This window comes from Falco biarmicus, chromosome 6, assembly GCF_023638135.1.
Source record: "Falco biarmicus isolate bFalBia1 chromosome 6, bFalBia1.pri, whole genome shotgun sequence".
Taxonomy (NCBI): domain Eukaryota; kingdom Metazoa; phylum Chordata; class Aves; order Falconiformes; family Falconidae; genus Falco; species Falco biarmicus.
Genome location: NC_079293.1, coordinates 22,202,255 through 22,225,785, shown reverse-complemented (window position 1 = coordinate 22,225,785; position 23,531 = coordinate 22,202,255). Strand labels below are relative to the sequence as shown.

Below are 23,531 nucleotides of genomic sequence, written 5' to 3'. Positions count from 1 at the left end.
GTTAATTTGAGACAGGAGCAGCTTTTGCAAGTCTGCTCAGGAGCATCTCCCAGGGCCGGGAGCCACTTGCTGGGCAGCTGCAGGAGAACCAGTCTGACAGGACCCTAGAGTCAGTGGAAAGAGGGGAAAAGAGAAAAGCTGCAGATGAAGTTTTGAGTCAGTAGTATTCAGGCACCACCAATGGTTTAGAAAGGCTTGGATAGTGCAGTGACAGTGTCTGCTGTCTTGGTAGAAGTCAGATTGCAGCCTGTGGTGGAACTTTAGGTAGGTAAGTACCGCCAACTGCATCAGCAGCAGACCCAGGGTATTTCTTTCAAGGAACTGGAAAACGGGTCTAATTCTGGGAATTCTGATGAGAGCTTCAGCTTTGAAGAACAGGACAAAATGGGACTCAGACCCAAACTGCAGTTAAAGGGAAGCCACCTGACCACCACCTCGTTGTTCCTCCGTCGGCAGAAACCCCAATAACCCAGAGGCTCCGGCTGGAGCCCCTCCGAGAGGCCGCGGTCAGCCAGGGCTCCGGCCGCCGCACCCCTACCGGCCCTGCCTCCCACAGGGCAGCGGTGCCGCCGCCCCGGTTACCTCAGGGCCGGCTCCCTCCCACCCCGCCCCGAGGTGAGGACCCGCCGTTTTCCCGCCCGGCGCCGCCAGGAGGGAGTTTCTCCTCAGCGCGGGCAGGTGTGGCCGTTCCGCCGCCCGCCCCGTCTGGGCCGCCTCACCCCAGCGCGGGAGCGCGGGCACCCGGGCCGGAGCGCGGCTGCCGCTTCCCGCCTCAGCAGCCTCCCCTCGCCGGGCGTCACCGCGAGCAACAGGTCTGTGCCCCCTCCTCCCGCTGCCGCTGTGCGCTAGTGTGTCAGGCGAACAAAGGGGCTGAGCGCGGCCCCGCGCCCCCTCCACACAGCGGCCGCCCGGCCTCCTCCGCCAGCCCGGCCCCTGCGCTTCAGCCATTTGCGTCGCCTGGCATCGCACCGCCGCCCCCCCCCCCCCCCCCCCCCGCTTCTCCTTCCCGGCTTCCCCCGCCAGCTCCCGCTCCGGTGGCCGAGCAGCGGGGCCGCTGCGCTACCGGCAGCGAGGCGGGGCGGAGGGAGCTTCCCCACAGCAATGAGGGGCTCGCCGGCCGTCGCCGAAAGGTAAGCCCCTGCCCCCCGCCCTGCCGGGAGGGGAGCGCAGAGGCAGCGCGGTGGCGGGCCGGGAGAGGGGGGTCGGGCCCCGGGACATGCCCGATCGCCCGCCCGGGCCGCCGCCGCGGAGCCTCCGGGGGGGTCGGTGCCGGTGTCTGCCCATAGCTGAGGTAAAAACCGCGCCGCGGTGGCTGTGTGTGTGTGTGTGTGTGAGTCTGGAGCACCGTCAGGTTGAATCGCGCTTTTCTTTTCCCTCAGTCCCCCTTAATCCTCCCGCCCTGGGCAGGAGGAAGGCCGGGCATATCCCCATATCCCTTCTCCATATGTCGCAGAGGAGCCAAACCTGATGCCTACGTATTTTGTTTTAATCCTGCTGACCTATTAAAAATCTAAACGACTCTTTACCCTACGTTTAGGGATGTGTAACTGCAGCAGATTGCTTCCCGCTATAAATTCTATATGGCGTGCTTCCCCATCCTACTAAAAGCACGAGTGGTGCAAGCCCTGGGCGCACACAGGCGAGTATGATTTTGCAGGGTGGAAGATGCCTGAAGAAAAGTCCTACTGAATTTTGTTTGTCTGAAGTGGGTAGGTTTTTATATCTGGTCCTTTAAAGCAATAAAAAGCCAGCTCCCAAACCCAGACTTACACACAGCACAGAAAATGATAGTATTAAATCCTATAGCTAACTTTTTTTACCCATTGAGGAAAAATAAACCCTCTAGAAATAATATTCTGTAAAGCTTTTCCATAGCAATTAAACTGAACGATAGAAAACTAGAACAAAAAGGTAGAAAAAAAAGTAGGGCAATAAAAAATAGGATGGCAATAAAATAGAACAGTCCTTTTATATGATCTGGGAAGCTAAAGAGCTCCTGTTTTTCTAAGACTTAACCATCTGTCTCCCAAAAAGGAATTAAATGGAATGTTTATGGAAAATACTAATTAAATTGTCACTAGTATTGACAAAGCAATATTTACTCCCCAGTTTTACTCTGGCCCATCCTGTCTGTTCTGCATTCTCCTCTTCCCAGGGCCCATCACACAGCATTTATTCACTCTTTAATTAGGACATCCAGTTCATGCCAATGGGATCCTCTGGTCATCCACTGTTAATGGGACTGTCTGATGAGAACCTGCCAAAGAGCTGAGGACTAGTCCTTTGCCTGTCCCAGCTCCCCCCCACTCTGCAGGGACTCACTCTTGTCAGTAGTGGCACTGAAGTCAATGGTGACACACTTAGGAACTAGAGTTTTCAGGACTGCACCGTGATAATATCGAAAGACTGAAATCTGTAATAGCTTCCTTTCTTCTATGAATGCTTTACTTGCATCACTTTTCAGTGTAACAAATAGTCCAGATAGGTGGACAGATCTGAAATGTCAATAAGTATTAGAGCACCATTACTTGGCAGGAACATTCAATGAAAGCCATTAACTGGCTTTACTATAGTAAAGCAGGATTATAGTATTTAGGGCTGGCCTAGGTTACCGTAGAGACAGTGATGTGGTTAGATGACTGGATCCAGATCCTACTTACTGGGGGTTTCAGCATTCTGTAGAATCCTGTTGCAAGAGGATATTAGGGGCAGCTGGGTGCTAAAGAAGGGTATAATAAAACATAAAGGGAAATCCTGCCATTTCTTTAAAGTAGATTTGTTTTTCTTTTTTTTGTTGTTTTTGTTTTTTTTTTTTCTTGTGAGATCCTGCATGGATTTTTCAGGGATTTTGCTGTTTATTCCTACTAAGATTCTGCAACATTGCAGTTAGGAGGCTGCTGCTTTCCTGTGAACAGAGGCTGAGAAGTCATTTTATACCCCTTCACATCCTTGGAAATACCCATTTAAAAAATGAGCTCCTTTTCATTGTGTTTGATCTCATTAGCCTTCTTGGGACATGACATTTTTATGTCTGCTGTTTTACTTTTCAATGGAATTGTCATCATCTGCTCTTTCTGCTTCTTTTTTGGTCTCAGGTTTTTTTTTGTCAGAGAACAGGCGTGATTAGTTCCTTTCATTGAAGAATTACTTTATAGCAGTTCAAGATTTGACAGCCAGTTAAACCTGATCTATGACTGAGCTGTCACCGAGCGGGAGGGGACCCTGGACCTGCTTATTCCTTAGCCTGGGCCTTACATTCCTGCTAGCTTCCTTGTGCCAGGACTTGTAACCACGTAACAATACAGTGAATGGATAGAGATTTTGCTTTCCTCCTGCAGTTAATTAAGCAAACACTCAGTTTACGTATGTAGATGTTGGCATTATGAGTGGGACTAGTCTTGTGACCAGAGCATTTAGGTCTCCATGTAACTCTTTCCAGGATTGGGACCATACATGCTGTGTTTTCCTTAGACAGTGTTGACAATTCTGTAGCCTTTTTTCTGTCATCCTAAAATGCTCCTCGGATACTAACTGGAAGTTTTGGCTTTGAAAGAATTACAGGACTGGGTCAGTATTGTATATGGGTGATTGAGTGTTAATGCAAAAAAGAGCTGGCTAGGTCCTTTGTTCTGCAACTGCACATTTGGTACTTTCCAGTTTCTTATACCTCATCAGTAAGGATGGCAGGAGTTCATGATCGGTTAAGTCAGTTTATTTAATGCAAAATAAGCTGAAAAAAAAATCCAGCAGTTTTACAGACTTTGCGTTTCCCTCTTGTGTGTCAGAGGGAGAAGAAAGATGTGTCACATAAATTCTTTTCAGGTGCGATGTTTCACGAGGTGCCATTGCTGTGCCTCTGGCTAAAACAGATGGGTTGACAGCCTTTTTTAATTCACTCGGAAATGTGCCAGAAACCACAACCTTTCCATACAAATCCACGTAAGTTGGACAAGCAGCTTCCATGCTGTTATGTTGTCTGTCACAACATGATTTTCATTAATTAATAGTATTGAAGTTACTTTACACATACAAATTCACAGATTAGCACAAGCTGTTTGTTGTTTTTCTGGACACTGATTCTTCCAGGAGTATTTAAGGAACAGAGTAAGCTTTGCATGTGGATCTCTTAACTGTTGGAAGGCTCCTGGACTTCTGAATCATTTCAGACTATCAACCTGTCAAAGATATGCAATTTTTTATTTTATTTTTTTTCTTAGGCAGTTCTGCTTTCTTCTCTCCCTCTTTTGTAAGTGGATTGGAAGAACAGGCGCTGAGCTCTGGAGATAAAACTATTATTTCTGCAACCCATCTTTTAAAGTATTAGGGAGTAAGAACCAAAAGCCAACCCTTTGCTAAGGGAATGGCATGCAAACAACAAATGTTCTGATTCCATCAGTCAAGGCAAATCTCTTCATGGGAGAGCTCTCCTCATACCATGTAACTTGCTTTCATCTCCCCTTTACTGCAACTCCCTTCGTTGCCTCAGTTAGAAAAAAAGGCTACTGTATGCATATGTATGTACAGTTGTGGTGGGTTGACCCTGGCTGGATGCCAGGTACCCACCAAAGCCGCTCTATCACTTTCCTCCTCAGCTGGGCAGGGGAGAAAAAAATACAACAAAAGGCTCATGGGTGAAGATAAGGGCAGGGAGATCACTCAGCAATTACAATCACAGGCAAAACAGACTCGACTTGGGAAAATTAATTTAATTTGTTACCAATCAAATCAGAGTAGGATAATGAGAAATAAACCCAAAACTTAAAATCACCTTCCCTGCACCCCTTCCTTCCTGGGCTTAACTTCATTCCCCATTTCTCTACCTCCTCTCTCTGTGCAGCGCAGGGGAATGGGGGTTGCAGTCTGTTCATCCCATATTGTTTCTGCTGCTCTTTCCCCTGCAGGGGGGGGACTCCTCACACTCTTCCCCTGCTCCACCATGGGGTCCTTCCCATGGGAGGCAGTTCTCCACAAACTTCTCCAACGTGAGTCCTTCCCATAGGCACAGACTGCTCCGGTGTGGGTCCCTTCCACAGGGTGCTGTCCTTCAGGCACAGGCTGCTCCAGCATGGGTCCCCTGGGCGGTCACAAGTCCTGCCAGCAAACCTGCTCCAGCCTGGGCTCCTCTGTCTCCACGGGTCCACAGGTCCTGCCAGGAGCCTGCTCCAGTGTAGGCTTCCCACAGGTCACAGCCTCCTTTGGACGCATCCACCTGCTCTGGCATGGGGTCCTCCATGGGCTGCAGGTGGATATCTGCTCCGCCATGGACCTCCATGACTGCAGGGGGACAGCCTGCCTCACCATGGTCTTCACCACAGGCTGCAGGAGAATCTCTGCTCCAGTGCCTGGAGCACCTCCTGCGCCTCCTTCTGCACTGACCTGGGTGTCTGCAGAGTTGTTCTCACATATTCTCACTCCTATCTTCAGATGCAGTTTGCTGCACAGATATTTTTTCCCCTTCTTAAATATATCACATGCATTACCACCATTGCTGATGGGCTTAGCCTTGACCAGCAGCAGGTCATCTTGGAGCTGGCTGGCATTGGTTCCATTGGACATAGGGGAAGCTTCTAGCAGCTTCTCATAGAAGCCACCCCTGTAGCTCCCCCACTACCAAAACCTTGCTGTACAAGCCCAATACAGCAGTGTAGGAAATCCAGATGATTGTGGAGTTAATGGGAATTTTTCCTTGACTACAATGGGGGATTTAAAGTGATGTCAGACTCTGGTTTTATCAAAAAGCTCTGTTGAAACTTAGGTGGATGTTTCTAGCTGCAGGCTACTAGCACAAGCCTCATCCTCTCCAAAGCCATGGAAGTGGGCAGTCCACAGACATATTTCTTGTTTAATAAATAGAGTCCTGAAGGAGTTTGGTTTTCACAGCAGATGCAGAAACAGTAAAGTAAATGTCATTTGAGTGTATTGCTTTGTGAGCTTTGGAGTTAGTGCCATGTATCCTAAGAAGTTTTACACTGTGATATAGGAAAAGGAAGGCAAAGACTGTTATGTGCATTCATATGATAAAATTCACTGGTGCAATACCACTCATTCTCTGTGACAGAAGACCAGAAGGCCTTTATGGTGGGCAACAGAGTTGCAAGGACCTATTAGATTGTTAGTCCAATGAATGCCTGGACAGTGTTGCTACCAAGAGATTTTGCAGTCGTACGGGGAAATAAATGCTTCTATTGCACCTCCAAAATCGGTTATCTTTTCAGCGGTACAGTGGCTGAAAAGCCTCAATATCTGCTTTGAGGAGATTTTATTGATGTATATTTAAAACCTCTCTCTAGCCAGAAGCAAAACTTCAGACTTAAGATTGAAACATCAAAATCAAAATGGTCAATTACCACACAAGATCCCTGAATCTGTGCTTCCTCTCCCATCTCCCAAATCACAACCATAAAACCAAACACCTCTCCGCCTCACATCCTGATTTGAAGATCTTAATTCTTACGCCAGGTCCTGACTCTATTTAGCTCTGCCCAGGTTGCAGAGTGCAAGAATAGCACTGTGACTGTTGCACATGATATAGATTTAACTGTGTGCATTAACAAGCCTTTATCCTGTAGCACTTGAAAAGGAAGGCACATGTTTGAATCATAGGTTAGTCAGCCATACTACAGTCTTTACTTCTCTGTGTCAGGAAATCCAAAAGCAGATGGGACTGTCCTGAGGTAGCTGTGATCACCGTCACCCTTCATGATTGTGCTGCCAGTCTGTATGTCTCTTCAGAAAAAGCATGGATAATTTTGGGAAAACAGAATGCTGCCAAGTCAGCAGATAGAAAAGTGTGGAAGACAAAAAAAGTGAAGTCCAAAGTGAAAAGCAGCATGTATATTTCTTCAAGGTATCCAGGATGATTGATTTGCCACCTGATTTTCCATCAAGGTCATTGGCCAAAACAGAGAAACCATATAGATCTGAGATGGATGATTGGAGAAGAACAATGCTTTGAACCTAATTCAGCCAGAAATTATTGGTTTGGTACAGAAGTAAAATTCTTTGGCCTGTTCTTGCAGGAATAAGATTAGATAAACAGACAGTCTTTTCTGTCCCTTTCAGTCTTTCAGTCATCTGAATTGTTACCTTTCTGCTCTGTGAAATGGAAAAAAAATATATTGTGAGAGATACTGAATTACTTCCACTAAAGTCTAAATGTAAAAGTTGAGTATAGTCAGAGAAATCAGTGCAGCCAGAAGGCCTTTGCCTGAACACCCAGGCTCAGCGTATGAAATTCACATTACAGCAAAAAGTGGTACGCATCCAATGCAGAAAGTGTCAGGCCATGGAAATGGGAGTATATTAATAGAAGCCTATTTTACTTCTGTCTCAGAATGGCCAGCAACTGTTACCTTTTAGTAATGTAAACTGCATGCATTACACTGGATTTTCTCCTCTTCACCTGTTCAGTTCCAATGACTACATGGAGTTGCCTCATAGTTTCTTATGCTTTCAGTTACATAGTTGCTGCTAAAAACATTCCCATTGTTTGGTGAAATCTGTGCTGACAGCCTACAGGTATTTCTGATAGTAAAGTCTTGCCGCAGAAGTACCTATGACTCTAGCATGTGTTTCTGATTTGAGATCAGCAAGTGTTTTTCAATCCTAGCACAAGCTGGAATGGCTTGGATCTCCAGGCAGTATAACTGAGCCCTGCCCCACCAAAGGCAATAGGAAGAAGTACAGAAAGTTCCCTTGTGTCAGGGAATGGGACCTAGGATTCTTCTTTCTCTCCCTGAGTAACATTTGTTTGTTTGTTTGTTTCTTTGAAAAATAATGCAGCTTTAGTCTGAAGGAGAGTAACCTGCCTTGCATAGTCTTGATGGTTTGGGCACTCAGTTGACATGTGGGGGTTTTAATCTTGTCAGGCAAAGAAAGGAACAGTGGAAAGTTTCCCATGGGGCTTGGTCAGAGCTCTAACCATTGTGGAGAAAGGCGAAGTAGCAGCAACAGTCAGTACTGCTGTCTTTTAAAATAATGTAGGTTTATTTTAGAGATGAAGCTGGGCTAAGGCACCCAAAGCAAGAACTACCACCTCCTGACTGCACAAGTTCATCACCACTTCCAAAAGTCTTTGGTATTTTATTACTGGCTAGGCCTTAGTAGCTCTTTTACACTGTTTTTTATGGATCCTGTTCAATTGACATCTAACTGTACTCACATAATATGTATGGGTACAGAACCAGTCCATACATTCCAGAGTCCATTCCAGGACCAGTACTGTACAGCTCAGACACAGAGTATGTGTCTTTGCCCTTGCAGGAGAACTGGGAGGTACATGTGACCCATAGATAATTTCTGTGTAGGAATATGGCTTCATGTCTCTCCACCTTGGCCTAGTTTCCATGAAATAATAAATAAAAGAAGTCAGACTCCCATGAGTCACCTAATAGTTCACAGTTATAGGCCAAACAGCAAACCCTACCAGCAGTGCTTCTGCCATGGCAGAGAGAAGTCTGTGCAAGCTAATTCTTTTCTTTCTTTCAGATTAGGGCTGTTACACTGGCGGGTTTTTTTGCTATCTGATCTGGCAGTCTTGGGTCTTATATCTCTGTTGCATTGCCATCTGCCAGATAAAACTGCCCTCAAAGTCAGCCTTTGCCATGTTTAGCACTGCAGCACGTCTCTCCATCTTTGAATCCAGTCCAAAGTCAGTGTAGAGATAATGTCTGCAGAAACCTGGAACTATTTTGTAAATCTTAACTAGATGCAATGTAACTTTCAACTATGGCTAGATTGACTGTAAACTTCAGTTTGAAAAAGTATCTGGGCGAAGAAACAATATATGATCTCCAAAAATGAGAATGGTGCCATTCACCATGTATCTGAAGGACCTCTGCCTTTCTAAGCATCGCTTACTTAATTTGTCAAGAAATCAGTGAGCCTCTTCAGTCTTTAAAAGTAGGGTTTTTTTCTCTTAAGTACCTGATCTAGTTTTTCTGGAGAAAGAAGTGTTTTCATTATTCCCTCCTTCAGAAGTTTTCCTTTCTTTTCCTAGGCATAAATCTCAGAAGGGTGGAACTTTGTTGGCTTTCCTTTGAAGTCTATTGTTACTTACCAAATTCTGTCTTTCTCAAGCACCATGGTGACATACTTTGGCAGATATCTGGTGCTTTGGGCTCTTTAATCCGCATGTCCTTTTCATAATGATATTAAAAGCAAAATCCAGTTTTATCTTAAAGCAAGGAATTTAATTTCTTCCAAATACATTGGCCCATCTTCTTTATTATAAATGCAGTATGTAGCAGGTGTGTTGCAAGAATGTGGCACATTCATGGGGATCAAGTGCTCTTCTGGAACGCAAAACCAAGCCTGACTCCTGTCTGAGGAAATCTGCTGGCTTGCTTGACTTGTCTTCTCTGTGGATATTCTCCTCCTCCTCCTCCTAAAGGAGGAGAATGCAAACATTGCCAAAGTGTTCTCAGAGATTTTGAACATGTTTGCAATTATTTATTTGTCAACAACACAGTTAAATGCTGAAAAGCTTTTCTGCAGTCGACATTATAGCAGTTAACCACACTAACATTCAAATGAGGCTTTTAATTATCACAGGCTGATGCTTTGCTTGATGTGAGTACTCCTAGTGTATGGCAATTTCCAGAATTTAAGGTCAGAAAGGATCACTAAATCAGCTAGACTGCTTCTGTCAAATTTCATTCCTCCTGGACTCCCAAGTGCCTTCCAGCAAGTCACACCCTCCTGGTTTCCTTTATCACATCAGAATAAGGGTCTTCCCATGTCAGATCAAATGTCTGCCTAGCCCAGCATCCTGCCTCCCACATGAACCATAATCCAGTATTTGAAGAAGTGTGTAGCAGGGTAAAAATATGTATTTCCCCATGGGATACTACTTTATCTATGAATATTTAATACTTTGACCATTTTCCAGCTCTGGATCCTCCTAAGCTGGATGCAGTTTTAGTGTTTAATATGTATTTAGTCACCTTCAATAGATTTCCCTTCCTTGAGCCTATTCTTTACTCTCCCCATCAATGAATGTAAACTTCCAGTATCCACACTATGCTCCACCCCCCCACCCCCAGTGCATAGTGTAAATATTTTGGTTTGTTTATGCTTCCACCCCTTGATTTGTTTAGGGCTTTCTCCACCAAGAATTTTCATGTGCCTACACTTATGCACAGTCATCAAGTCGCACAACAAACATACCAGGCCCTGAAGAAGTGTCAGCACTGCATTTCTCAGGCTGACTAAGGCTTGCTCTACCTGTTCTCCAAGCTACTAGCACAAGCCACTTTCTCTCCAAAGCCATGGAAGTGTGGCTGTGAGATGATGCCTAAGCAAGGTATCACGTTCTTGCCTGGGACTTGGCTCGAGACTGGCATACACTGCGTGAAGACAGAGTAGGCTCGTGTGCGGTTGCAGAGTGCTGTTGCAAGTCTCTCACTGAAGTGTTTTTCTATAGCTCTTAAATAATTTGGTACTTTTCTCTGTCCTCCCAAATCTTTAAATACTACTTCCAAAATGTAACATGCATCCATCCATCCATCATGTTCCATTGCAAACCTACTAATGCTATGGATGGCAGGTAACCTTTTCCCTACTGTTATTCCTTTTTTTCCAGTATACATATTCAAGGACTGCATTCATCCTTTCAGCTGCAGCACTGTGCTGGTATCTTACATACAGCTGTTCATCTAAGGTAGTGTTAGCCGTGTCCAGTTATGATGAAAGTAACCAAACTTCACTTTATCACAGACATGATCTCACCTTATATCTAGAACTGTATTTAGGAGGCCATGTCTAGAACTAGTAACAATTCTCCATAAAAAACTTTGTTACATTCAGCAATGCAGTGCTGTCCCATTGTCTCCTGATCTGTATTCCATTAGCAATGGAGACATCACATCAGCCCTGAAATTTTCCCTGAAGTTATTGTAATCACTCAAAACCTTGTTTCTGACTGTTCTTCTCTTGTTAGACTTTCTTTCTTCTAAGAGATATTGGAGAGGAATTGCACTTGACATTTGCTAGATTTTGCTTTTGTGGGAGTGTTATCGGTGTGGGAACTCCTGAGAGAGACTGCTCTGCCCTAACTACTTCTGAAGAGTCTGAACTGGAAGGAACTCAAAGAGATAGTTTCCTTTCTAGCGAACATTTGTCTCTATGGATATCACTGTTGAGAAACCTTTTCTCTGGCCATGATGACTGTTTAGAACTTGTATATTTTAGTTTAGATTTGCTAGCTATAATATTGATTTCATCAGGCTTTTGATAATATTTTTATTATGACTTACTTCCTCTCTCTTTCTCCTTGCCCAGACACACACAGACTTTTCTTCCTCTGAGTTTCTGATGAGAAACTGCTGCCCACATGTTTCTTGTGTGGTCTAATCATAAGCTGCATATCTTAGATGTTTATTTTTCTTTATGTTTGTGTGAAATTTTTGCAATTATGAGATAAAAACATTCATACCTCCATTACATGTTGTGATAAATTGCAGCATCCTGGGACATCACAAGGAAGCTGCGTAGGCAACTTGAGTGTGGATGCAGTACTACAAAAAGACATATATCCAGTAGGCAGGGCAAGACACTGGGACTGTGGTAGCCCAGATTTTGGGCACTCCTAATGTTAAAAAAGGGAAAGCAAATTTAGAAAAGGGGACAAAAATCTATTCTTTCTCCAATTTTTCTTGAGGTAAGACATGAAAAAATTCTTTTCTTTTTACAAGCAGGAGGTTAATCAAGTCGTTAAGATCTAGAGTTTAAATCTGTAATAGGATGCAAGAATTCAAGTGCTCCAGGCCTTTTCAGAGAAATGGCATCTCTGTGCTCCAGATAATTTCCCCAGTTACGAAGAGACCATTTTTCCCCCCTAGGTTTCACATATCTGCTCAATAAGCAGGAGAGTAAGAGACCATCTTTATAAATATGCACTTGACTCTGCCCTCCGGAAGATTTTGCCTTCTGGGCTGAGCCAAATGTCTTCACATTGGCCAGTTCTACTTTTAACAGTCATCTTTTAGTTTTTAAAATAAACACAAGGCATGTTTTCCCTCTTTTGATGATCCTGCCTCTTTGGATTCCTTAATCATCTCAATCAGATGACGCCCCTATCCTGAGGGAATTCTCTACTGAGGTAAAATTTGGCAGTGCTGATTTTTACAAAAGCATTTCCTGGACTAAGGTGGAGCAGAACAGCATTCTGTCAGTTCTGAACTGGTGTAGTGTCTCCTGGGGAGGATAGCCTGCTTATGTAAATTAGAGTTGCTTATGATAGGGAAAGCACTGCTTTTATTTACCCTGGGACTGAGTCAGAGCAGTTTCCATTTGTGAACTGGAGAGCAGTAACCCAATTCCTCCCACATGTGCATATTCCCCAGAGAAAGTGGGTCTTGCTACAGGACAGGGTTTGGGTCAAAGGTTTTTGGCACTGCACAAAAAAAAAATAGAGAACAATGAAAAACAAGCATTTAATTGGATTTTATCAGAAGAACTGCCAAATGAATGTAGTGCCAGGAAACTTTACCTGCAGCCCTTCATTGCAATTCCTCTGTCAGAAAAAGCTACGCCTTATCTGTGCTGTTACTTGAGCAATGTCTTATAGCGTCTGAGGTTGGGGCTACACATCCAGGATATTGTAAGTGTGTAATTGCCAAGTCTGTAAATACAGTTCATGTTTGTTGGCAGTTCCTCTGTCCATGAACATTACATCATTTCTAGACCAAACCCATGATAATGAAAACAGTTTCAGTCCAAGTAATTCAGCTTCTGCCTTAAAAGTCCCCAGTATAAAAGGTGACATCAGTCTACAGATGCCATGTACTCTAAACAGCTTGCTTCCTTTTCCAGTACCTATCCTGTTCATGAGTTTTGGAAAAAAGTGCTAAAACCAAGGTTGTTTTAAGCCAAACAAGATTGTTAGGAGCTCACATCCTTTTGAATCAGCATGGCTATCAAGTGTCTTTTCTCTTTCTGTAATTTTTGAATGTTCTCTGTCACCAAACAGCAAAACAACTCTTTGATCACTGTTGATAAGAAAAGAATGGAAGATTATATTTTCATCACCTCCTTTCGGCTTCTTCCTGTTTTATACTAAATCCATGACCTTTTAATTCAGGTAGGTCATGTTGCTCAATAATGGGAAGGTTCCACAACTTCTCTCAATTGTTTTTTCAGCTTAATTTTTGTGTAATTTCTATACTTTGTTTTCAGCTAGACAGAAGTGGTGAGATTGCTGGAGCAGTCATTGCTCTGTCCTTGACAAAGTCCTCCAGACTCTTGTTCAGTTTTTCTAAGTCTTCAGCTTCCCTGTTAGAGTTCCTTGTTGTCTAAATTGCATGTGATACTTTGATTCAAGTTCTCATGCTCAGCATTAATTTCAACATATTCTTGGTAATTAGTTTTAAATATACCAGAAGATAATTTTCTTCAGAATTCTGCTGCTTGCCATTAGCAAGCTGTACCATCAGTCCTTCCTCCGTGTGTTTCCTCAAGAGGATGTTAACCCAGATGTTTGTTAGGACTGTGCTGGGTGGCAGCTTCTTTCTCAGTAACCTTTCAGTGTCAAGTCAAAATTCTAAGCCAAGCAGGTATCTGAATATGGGAAAAGGTATGATTACTGTGCTTGAGGAGGATCTCACCCTTTTAATTTGCATTAGTTGAGAAAGTTGAAAAGATCAGTTTTTCTGGATGCTGTTTTTAACAACTTTGAATATTCTAATTGGTTATTTTCCTTTGAGACATGATGCAGGAAATACATTTCACCATATGGCGATATTATTGGTATTAGTTACTGGTTTTGACTTCTCACATTTAGTCACCCACACTTATTTTTGGTGGCGTTCTCTTTCATTCGTCCTTTATAGTTTCACTTGAAAAATCAAACAGAAGACCGAGAGCTTGAAACTATTTGAAGCTACTCATTCCTCCTTGTAGAGGGGGAACATAAGTAGAAGTGAGAAGTGAGGTATGTTTGGATCCAGGACAGATCATAAAGTTGGGAGAATTTGAGGAAAGTCTATTAGCACCCTTTGGATACTCATGATTGAGGAGGTCAAGCTATCCAGAACTCCAGTGAGATAAGGGTTGAATCTCAGGGCACTCCACCCAGGAAAGAGACAAAAAATGTTTCAATTACTTATATTACAAATGAGGTACTGGTAGCAATTTTCATAATATAACAGTGCATCACAGCTTGACGTTGTAGGTGTTTTTCTAACCATCTCCATTTGACCTTTGTAATTTTGCCAGTGTCGGCTACAGTAGCTGCTCTTAAACAAAGCTGATGATCAGGGCTCTGGAGGGCCTGGAGCAGAAAGTATATTAATCTCAATGTCTACAGCATAATAAATTGGAATAAAAAATGGTTACATAGTGAATTCAGTACTGTGAAGACTTACTGAAAAACAAAATTACATTGACAGGGTTGCTGCCCAGTTGAAATTAATCATGAATCAGTGTGTTTTCCAGAGACACACTGAGTGTACACACAGATCGCTGCATTCTCCTTGTCTAGTTAAAGCTGCGGAAAAGTCAGTAAAGCATAACCTACCGAGTTTGGGTCTGGACCCCAGAAAATTTGCCACTTAAGCTATCCAAAGTTCATAAAATGTCATAGAAAGTTTCTAAGTGCCAGATTTCTGAACACCCAGATGAGAAAGACAAAGTTTGTGAAATCTACTCATTCTCGTAAGTTTTCAAATGCTGTTGAAACCTTGTTACAGTCTCAAAGGCTCAAATATCCAGAAATCAAACCTCTGTATTGATTTATTGTGTAACTGAATGTGATCAAATGTAGTAGAAAGTCCTTCACGGGCAAGTGCACAAGGTAAAAACTTCTAAGAGAAGACTGATACTATCATTTAAGTGAAGTTTGCTTGCACAAGTATAGGCTTCTGGTTTTCATGTCTGTCAGGAGTTTCCAGACAATGTCACCTACCAATTATGCTTTCACTAAAAAAAAAAAAAAGTTAGATTTTCCTAATATTAATTTAATAGGGTAAATTAATCATCTCTACTGAAAAGAAGTCACAAGGTATATTTTACATAGAAATGAGTGTTCCTTGAGGACTGTGAAAAAACTGCCAATGGGGATTTTAATGGAAATTAATAACCTTCTTAAAAATAGAATCACAGCCGCAGATACTTATTAAATGGAATTAAGTACATTTGGGCAATTTTCATGCATCGTTCATCAAAACTTAAACCAAGCCTGGGAAATCCATAAACAAACATGAGACAAACAAACAGCACTTTGCTAAATTCTAAAAACTACATTTGTGAAATGAAGATACAACTGCGTGGTGATTGTGCTGACAGGGACTAATCTACTTACAGACATGCCCTGTAGCCTGCCATTTTCCCAGAAGAAACTTCATGTTCTAATTATCTATTGTGATTTTTGCTCGCTTCTACTTTTTATTAACAGAAGCCATGAATCTTTCAGTCATGAACCAGGCCCTATGAAGCCTGATTTACATCTTGCTAATGCATTACAGCTACATGTGCTGTTACATACATGTTGGATTGCTTTTCTCTTAACAACAAAAAAAAATCCTTTGATGTGTTTTGTAAACACACACATGTAGAATCTATTTGCATACTTCTGGTGACTTTGGGATATTATAGATACCCCATTAAAGGAAACACAACTAATCATCCCAAACTTCTGAGTGAACTCAGGAGATACCGATTTTTAAACTAACTGAATTGTTACTTTTTCTTTTAAACAGGGGGAATGCCTATGAGGAGCAGTGATAGGAAGAAACCTTCATGAAGGTCATGTAAAGGAAAACTTGGCTAGCAGGGAATCTCCTTCCAGAAGAGATTGCAACCACTACCTTCCACTGAAGTAGTTGCACAAGGTGAATAAATCATGATAGTACTCCGAAGTATCTGCCTTTAAAGGACATTGTTCCTCACTGCCCAGCATAGCGTAGGGTCCAGTTGTCATGAAAAGGATGCAGTGTGTGCAAAACGCCTAGAATTTTTGCACAGCAACAGGAAAACCAGAATTGCTTTTCAGGCTGCTGAGGCGCTCATCGGCGCGATCCCCCCACCAGGAAGAGGTCAGGTTTTCGGGGGGTAAGCTAGTGCAGTTAGCCCCGGGTAGCGGGAGGCAGCAGAGCCGCAGGGTGGATCCCCCAGAGAAAGGAGAAGCGCGGGTTGAGCCCCGGAAACCAGCGGCAGCCCCGCCTGCGGGAACGGCGGCTCTGAGTATCAAGGCGGAGAAGCGGGGTGGGGGAGCCGGCAGGGGGGAGCGGGGCCCGGCCGCGCGAAGCTGAGCGCTCTCCGCTCTCCCCCGCAGGTGATGGCCGCTCCGCCGCGGCCGGCAGCCCTCCGCACGGGCGCAGCGCGGCGCCGGCGCAGCTAGCGCGGCTCCATGGAGGGCAGCGGCGCGGCCGAGGAGGAGGAGAGCGGGGTTGGGCACGGCGCCCCGCCGCCGCCACCGCCGCCCACCCCGGCCGCCCCCTGCGGCTTCAGCTCCTCCCTCTGCTTCAGCGCCTCCGCAGCCGAGCCGCAGCCGCCCGCTGCTGGCGGCCGGGTGGTGGAGAGCCAGTGGGAGATCAACAACGCCACCTGCCAGCCAGAGGAGGAGGAAGAGGAGGCGGTGGGGACACGGGACCGGCCGGCGGAGGAGCCCGACCTAGTGATCGAGGTGTCGGGGCGTCGCATCCGGGCGCACAAGTCGGTGCTGGCGGCCAAGAGCGACTACTTTCGTGCCCGCGCCTCACGGGACGTCCTGCGGGTGAAAGGGGTGAGCTACGGGGCACTGCGGCTCCTTATCGACTACGTGTACACAGCCCGCATGGGCGAGGTGCGGCATGACAACCTGGCCGAGGTGGTGAGCGGCGCCCGCGTCCTCCAGATGCCTTGCGCGCTGCACTGTGCTGCCGAGGCCATGCGCGCCCAGCTCCGCCTCAACAACTGCTACCAGCTCCTCTGCCTGGCCAAGAAGCAGCGGCTGGCAGAGCTGCGAGAGGCCGCCTACCGCTTCATGAGTGACCACTACCTGGAGGTGCTGCGGGAGCCCAGCGTCTATGGCCGCCTCAGTGGCACTGAGCGGGACCTCATTCTGCAGCGACGCGTGGAGGCCGGCCGACCTTGCTTGCTGGTGGCCGAGGTTAGTGATGCCTTCGAGCGGCTGGGTGGTGGCAGCCGGCCACAGAGCCGCGAGAGCAGCCGGCCGCAGAGCCCCTCCTCTGTGGTGTCACTGGAGGAGAGTGGCTCCCTTATCCACTGCTACCACGAGGCCAGCGGTGAGTGGAGAGTGCTCACACGCCTGCCTGAGGAGGCCAATGCCAAGGGCTGTGCCATGTGCGTCCTCCACAACTACCTCTTCCTAGCAGGGGGCATAGTGGCAGGGCCAGCAGGCGGTGAGCCCCGGGCCCGTCTTTCTGACAAGGTCTTTTGCTACAACCCCCTCACCGACACCTGGAGCCAGGTGCGGCCCCTGGCTCAGCCCCGCTCACAGCTCAAGCTGCTGGCCCTGGATGGTTACCTCTATGCTGTGGGGGGCGAGTGCCTCTTCACCGTGGAGAGGTATGACCCACGGGCTGACCGCTGGAGCCCTGTGGCACCCCTGCCCAAGGGTGCTTTTGCTGTGGCTCATGAGGCCACCACCTGCAATGGAGAGATCTATGTGTCAGGAGGCTCTCTCTTCTACCGCCTGCTCAAGTATGACCCCAAGCGTGACGAGTGGCAGGAGTGCCCTTACAACAGCAGCCGACGGCGCTCTGCTGACATGGTGGCCTTCAAGAGCTTCATCTACCGCTTTGATGTGAGCAGTGGCCGTGGCGGGGAGCAGGGCCCAGGTGGTGGGACTGCAGGCGGTGTCGAAGTTTTCCGGTACAACACTGTGGCCAAGCGCTGGAGCCAGTGTGCCAGCCTGCGGCCCAGCGGTGGCCCCATCCAGCCCTTCCGCTGTGCCCCCTTGGGCAACACCATCTACTGTGTCAACCGGACCGGCACCCTTCGCTTCAGCCTAGCCCAGGACGGTGAGGTGGAAGCGGATGGTGGGCTCAAGGGCACCTTTGATGGGGAGCTTCTTAAAGCTCCCTTGGATGCCAAGGGTGTCCTTCTACCCTTTGTGCTCACCTTGCCTGAGAGGCTGGACAAAGCAGGGGACCAGGAGGGCTCCCTCCCCCTGTGAAGTGGCCAGCCTGGCTCTGGCTTCCCAAGTGGCAAGCTGGGTTGCAGCTGTGGGGGACCCACAAACTTCCATCTGCAGAGGGAACCCTCTTTGACAGGTCTGCAGAGAGAAGGGACTCCCTCTTTCCTCCTCTCTGCTCCCAAGATGTTGAGCCGGAGTTGCTTGGTTGTAACTCTTCCTGTGTTTGCTGTGCTCTGTGTGAAAAGCCAAGCACATGAAAGGAAAAGCTGCTATAAAGGATAATCTCTGGATAATGTTTGTGCCAATTCCCAATCTGGGGAAAACTTTTTTACACCTGGATTTCTAAAAAAATTCCTGACAACAGTGTCATAATGGGACAGTTGGTGTTGGTCGCGTGTTTACATGTAGCTGCAATCTGGGCTGGAGCCTTTTCTGCCATTTGTTTTCTTTCTCTCTGGGATGATACTGAGGGATAAACACTGCTGGCAATGTAGCTTGGGTGCATTTGTTTTTATGTTAAACTAACTATTTCCTGTGTTAGAAAAGTATAGGAAGAACTTCTCCATCACAGCCTTTCATTTCTGGTGCAATAGATAGTTTAAGGAAGATGTGGCACTGTGTGGTCCCAGGAATTTCAACCACAAATGATTTAACAGATAGCAGACTTAAAGTTTTGAGTAACACAAATGTGTGCCACATGTCTGTATTTGGAATACAAAAAAAAAAAAAAAAAGAAAGAAAAAAAGACACGTAACCTTTTTAAAATGTGGCGTATTATAGCAGATATGAAATGTTGATATGTTCTTTATTTCAAAAAGGCAATGATTTCTGTATAAAAAGACATCGTTTTATTACCTTTTTTAACAGATATTCTAAATTATAACAAAAATGAACTGAAGCTGTTCAGACTGCAACCGATTGACATGACCATGTATGCCACTAGAGTTGGGAAAGTATTTTGTACTTCAGCTGCTCTTTAACTGCAAGTCAAGGAAGATCAACATAAACCAAATGTAAATTCTCTGAAACTGACTGCAAACAGCTTAAATGTTTCACTGTATGTTCAGTAACCTCTGACAAGAGACTTTTCCAACTTAGTGCAAGACCATCAGAGGAGGCCATAGAAAATAGGAATGTGCTACACATGTTGATTATACTGTGCACTAGCATGATGTTATTTCCCTATCCTTTGGTTGAGAGACTGCTTTATTTATTTCAATCTAATGATTGCTGTAATCAATAAGTCCTTGCTAATTGCAGTACATGCTGGTGACATATGTTGTCATTGGGATTCTGAACTGCCCAAAAGGTCTGTTTGTGTAGCAGCATCCTAATGAGAGACAACCATACAAAGCTTCTTCCTGCCCGTGGAAAGCTGGAGCATACTTTTTGTCATGTTACTCTGAACTGGAAAAGTGTAATCCATCTACGCAGACAGACTGTGTTGAAAAGGGCACATGCATTTATTTTATACATTTTATATACATAAAAAAAATCAATAGGCAAGGCAAATGTTTTAGCTTTATGGTAAATCACGGAGAAACCCTTTCTGAAAAAGATAGCCAGTGTTTTTGCTATTGGTAATTCAGCCTGGAACTGTGTGGACTGTGGAAGGGAATAGTTTATACTCAAAGCTCTAGTATAGATTCATATTTTAGAAAGATCTTACATCAAAGAAAGCAGATCTTTTTATGTTTTATTAAGATGTTTCTGTTAAACAGGACATTAGCATTCTTATACATTATTGCTAGTTCCAAAGGAAGGCAGCAGGCTCTGTCCTAAGAGACACCATCTACACAAAATAGAATAGTGAGTTTATAGATATTTTTTTCCTTCACTTTCATGTTGGGTTTGTTGTTTTTTTTTTTTTGGGGGGGGGGGGGGGGTGTCTCCTTTTCTCCATCTGTCTTGCACAGGGTTTTAATGCAGCTGATCTGGTTAGCCATCCTGTAGAAAACAGTGGTCCAGCCCTGCAAGTTCTTAGCCAAGTGAACCAATTCCCTAGTGAGCTAATTAAAGCATCAGCCAGGTAGCAGCTGTAGGCCTGCAGAGTGTGATGCTTATCTTAGCGTCAGTACAGGTTGGTGTGGTGGAATTTAATACCACAGATGGCATATTTGTTAATGATTCACAAAGAAATTTATTTTTTTCACTGAATGATGGACTTAATTCTCAGACAAGAATCCTTGGAAATGTTGACTCTACGTTAAAGTACAGCATTGTAGCTTAAGCAGGAAAGAAAAATTATGTGTTACCTTCAGCATTATTTTTACTAACCATAGAAAGTATTTCAAGCTGTGTAGTGAAACACTTAGGTGTATACTTAAACTAAAGACATAAGCACTAAGCCAGATTTTGAACTAGTAGAGTCACCAGGAACACACAAGGAAATGTCTGTTTTATCTTACAATAAAATACTTTTTCATAGTTCAAAGTATTAAGTAGTATAGTTTTTATACCATGGCATAGTGAGGAATCAAGCCAGCTTTTGCATTCCTATTAATTAAGCATTAATTAAGAATTTTCATTCCTGCTAATGCATGAAAATGCTTCTAAATGAGTTTTGGGAAGTCTCCATGGTTTAAGCTACGAAAAAAGGCCACAGACTTTCAGGAAAGAATGAAACATATCCTTTCTTTCAAAATTTGTTGCTGTACACCACAAAGAAATACATTTGGAAATAATCTTTACAGTAATAAGTGTTCTATGAACCTGCAGTGGTTTGTATTTTGCTAGCTCCTATTGTAAGAGAAGGTTGAATCAAATGCTTACCTGCTTTCACTGTTTACACAGTGTAAATGAGGGCAAAATCTGGTCTTCATTAGTAGCTGTCTGTCAAACCTGTTTCTTTTGTACCTCTTTGCCTAATCACAGCCTGATGATTGACAAGAGAGTCATGTTTCTAGCCAGATTTCCTACTCTGTGGCCTGTTTCCTCCCTGGTACGCCTGAGGCAGGTTTGCTGAGAGCTGCTTTTTTCCCCCAGTTATATCTTCAATGTATCCAAAAAAACCCCTATTAAATGTGGGTATTAAACCCAGAATTTAGGTACGCTTCAGGCATCTGAACACCAAAATTGTCATCCCAGAACTCTCCAGTTGAACTTAACTGTCCCTTTGACATGTGGAGGTGCTGAGCAGTTCCCCCCACCCATTCACCTCTGAGCAGTTACAAACCTATGTAGCTACTGCCTCAACTCCTTTGAAACCAGATGATGCAATACACAGAAGCCACTGGTGTAAATATGGTTTTGTGGTACAAACTAAAGGGGCAGGCCACTCTCAAATTGTGTTTGCATATGTTTTGCTTTTAAAACAGCTATTTTATCTATTAGCCTGAAGGCTGCTGTATTTGCATGGGAATGTGGAGATACTGTTCGTTTTCTTAGCCTTCGAGGATTCAGTCTGCATCTCTGGCTGCCTGACTGGCAATGGATTGAAGGACCTCTTGGAGCTAATCCCGGATGTCTAAATATTTATGTGTTTTGTATTATACATTATTTGGCTAAAAATCTCAGAAATTATCCAGGTAGGTGAATTCAAACCCTCATCCTCACTAAGTGATCTGAGACTAGCTGGAGAGACATAGTTCTCTCTGCTGTCTTACTTCTCCATGAATCTCACAGTCCCCTTCTCCCACTTTTAATAGGATGTGCAGGAGATAATTTTTCTGCTTCTTCCTCTCTAAGAGTAATCCTGTTTTCAAGGTCATCTGCTAGAGGATGTTGGCTTGAATTCCCTTAAGCTGAGTAAGGACTGAACTCAGGCCTCCCACTTCATGTGTGTGTGTTCTGAAATCTAGATGACTGTTTAGAAGAAGAGTATCAGGACCACGTCCTGCAGCTCTTTTTCAGGAATGAACCTCATGCAAATCCTTCCAAAAGCACACGCGGGCTCCTGCACACTGCGTTCTGGTAGATTCCAGGTTCCAGCTCCTGGATGGGTAATTCAGGACACGTTTAGTGCATGTTGGTGCAATTGAACAAGTTTTCTTCTGTGGAAAGCTTTTCCAGACAGGCTTTGTGTTTTGGATTGCCAGTGTGAGATGAGGGACTCCGTGCACTGTACTGGGAGGCCAAGCACATAATTCAGATTCTTCTCAGGGGTGACGCCTTGGTAGAGAGGCATTGCAGTGCCTAATATGCAAATGCCTAAAGCCTTCATTGCATCTAAAACTAAATCCCTGCTTCAGTAAAGAAACAAGCCTTCTTAGTAAATGCTAATAATAGATGGAACCTTACTATTTCAATCTATTAACTGGTTCCATAAAAGAAATCTTAATTGCAGCAAAGACATGTGTACAAATTGTATTTACACTTGGAAACTAAGTCAAAGAAATAATTGGCAAAAGAATAACCCTACTTGATCAAAACAGGCACCGTTAAGCAACATGGGAAGGATGCTAATCATAGTCTGTTAATGAATAAAATTGTGCAGTAGCAGATGTAAATTCTGTCCACAAAAAAAATTCTTTGTAAATAAGTACCTGGTAAAATTTGAAGTGGTAAAAGAATAAATTATTCACATGAAAGCTGTAATTCTCCTGTGCTGTTTGATTGGCTCTCAGAGTGTTGTATCCTGTTCTTTGCTATTCATGAGTGGCCTATTGCTTTTTCCTGCATTACGGTGTCCATTCCATTGACAGCTCCATAGATGTGTTACCCTTCATTATCACAAAGCTTAACAGTGGTGCTGGGGTGATTTGCTTTGTGTCTAGACTGACATGTAGTACTTTCTACCTGAATGAACCCAGAAGACTTAGACAGAATTGTATCTTTGGGCCTTTTTTTTTCAGTGGCATTGCTCCTGGGAAACTTAAGAAAGCACAGGAAGGAGAAATTCTTTTTTTTGTCTGGGATTATTCTGTGCACCAGATTCATGCTGGATTTAACAGAACATCTCTGTGTAGCTATTAGCAGTATGAGCCTGAGTACTATTGTAGCAATGTATGTTTTTAAGAATATTTACTGCCTCAGCTCCTACTCTGAGATAATTTAATGCTTTTGTAGTAATAGTTCCACTGTAGTAATAGTAATTACTGCTACTAGAAGCAGAGATTGACACAAAAGCTCAGTAAAATTGTGCACTCAATAGATAATCACACACCTTTCATTTGTTTTGGCCTACTGAATGCTGAGAGCTGCTGGAATGAACCCATCAGTATTAGGAATCAGCAGGTGTGCTGGTTTTGGCTGGGATAGAGTTAATTTTCATCATAGTAGCTAGTATGGGGTAGGTTTTGGATTTGTGACCAAAAGTGTTGATAAGACAGGGATGTTTTTGTTATTGCTGAGCAGCGCTTGCACAGCCTCAAGGCCTTTTCTGCCTCTCACCCCACCCCACCAGCCAGCAGGCTGGGGGTGCACAAGGAGCTGGGAGGGGGCACAGCCGGGACAGCCGACCCCAGCTGACCCCAGGGATATCCCAGACCATATGACATCATGCTCAGCATATAAA

The 23,531-nt window shown here is 44.5% G+C and overlaps 1 protein-coding gene across 2 annotated transcripts; it reads left to right on the top strand.

Moving 5' to 3' along the window:
• Positions 1–680: 680 nt before the first annotated feature.
• On the top strand, positions 681–22,605 carry KBTBD11 (kelch repeat and BTB domain containing 11). Of its 2 annotated transcripts, none has more exons than XM_056344025.1 (3): positions 681–812; positions 15,696–15,827; positions 16,271–22,605. In XM_056344025.1, the coding sequence occupies exon 3, from the start codon at positions 16,346–16,348 to the stop codon at positions 18,113–18,115; it is 1,770 nt and encodes a 589-aa protein (XP_056200000.1). In that variant the 5' UTR covers positions 681–812; positions 15,696–15,827; positions 16,271–16,345; the 3' UTR covers positions 18,116–22,605. The 2 variants fall into 2 exon arrangements, with proteins under 2 accessions (XP_056200000.1, XP_056199999.1); XM_056344024.1 differs by lacking the exon at positions 681–812 and adding an exon at positions 845–1,130.
• The last annotated feature ends 926 nt before the right edge of the window (positions 22,606–23,531 follow it).

Bases quoted from the DNA above. Each gene is read 5' to 3' on its own strand.
- KBTBD11 (XM_056344025.1), top strand. From the start codon at position 16,346: ATGGAGGGCAGCGGCGCGGCCGAGGAGGAGGAGAGCGGGGTTGGGCAC.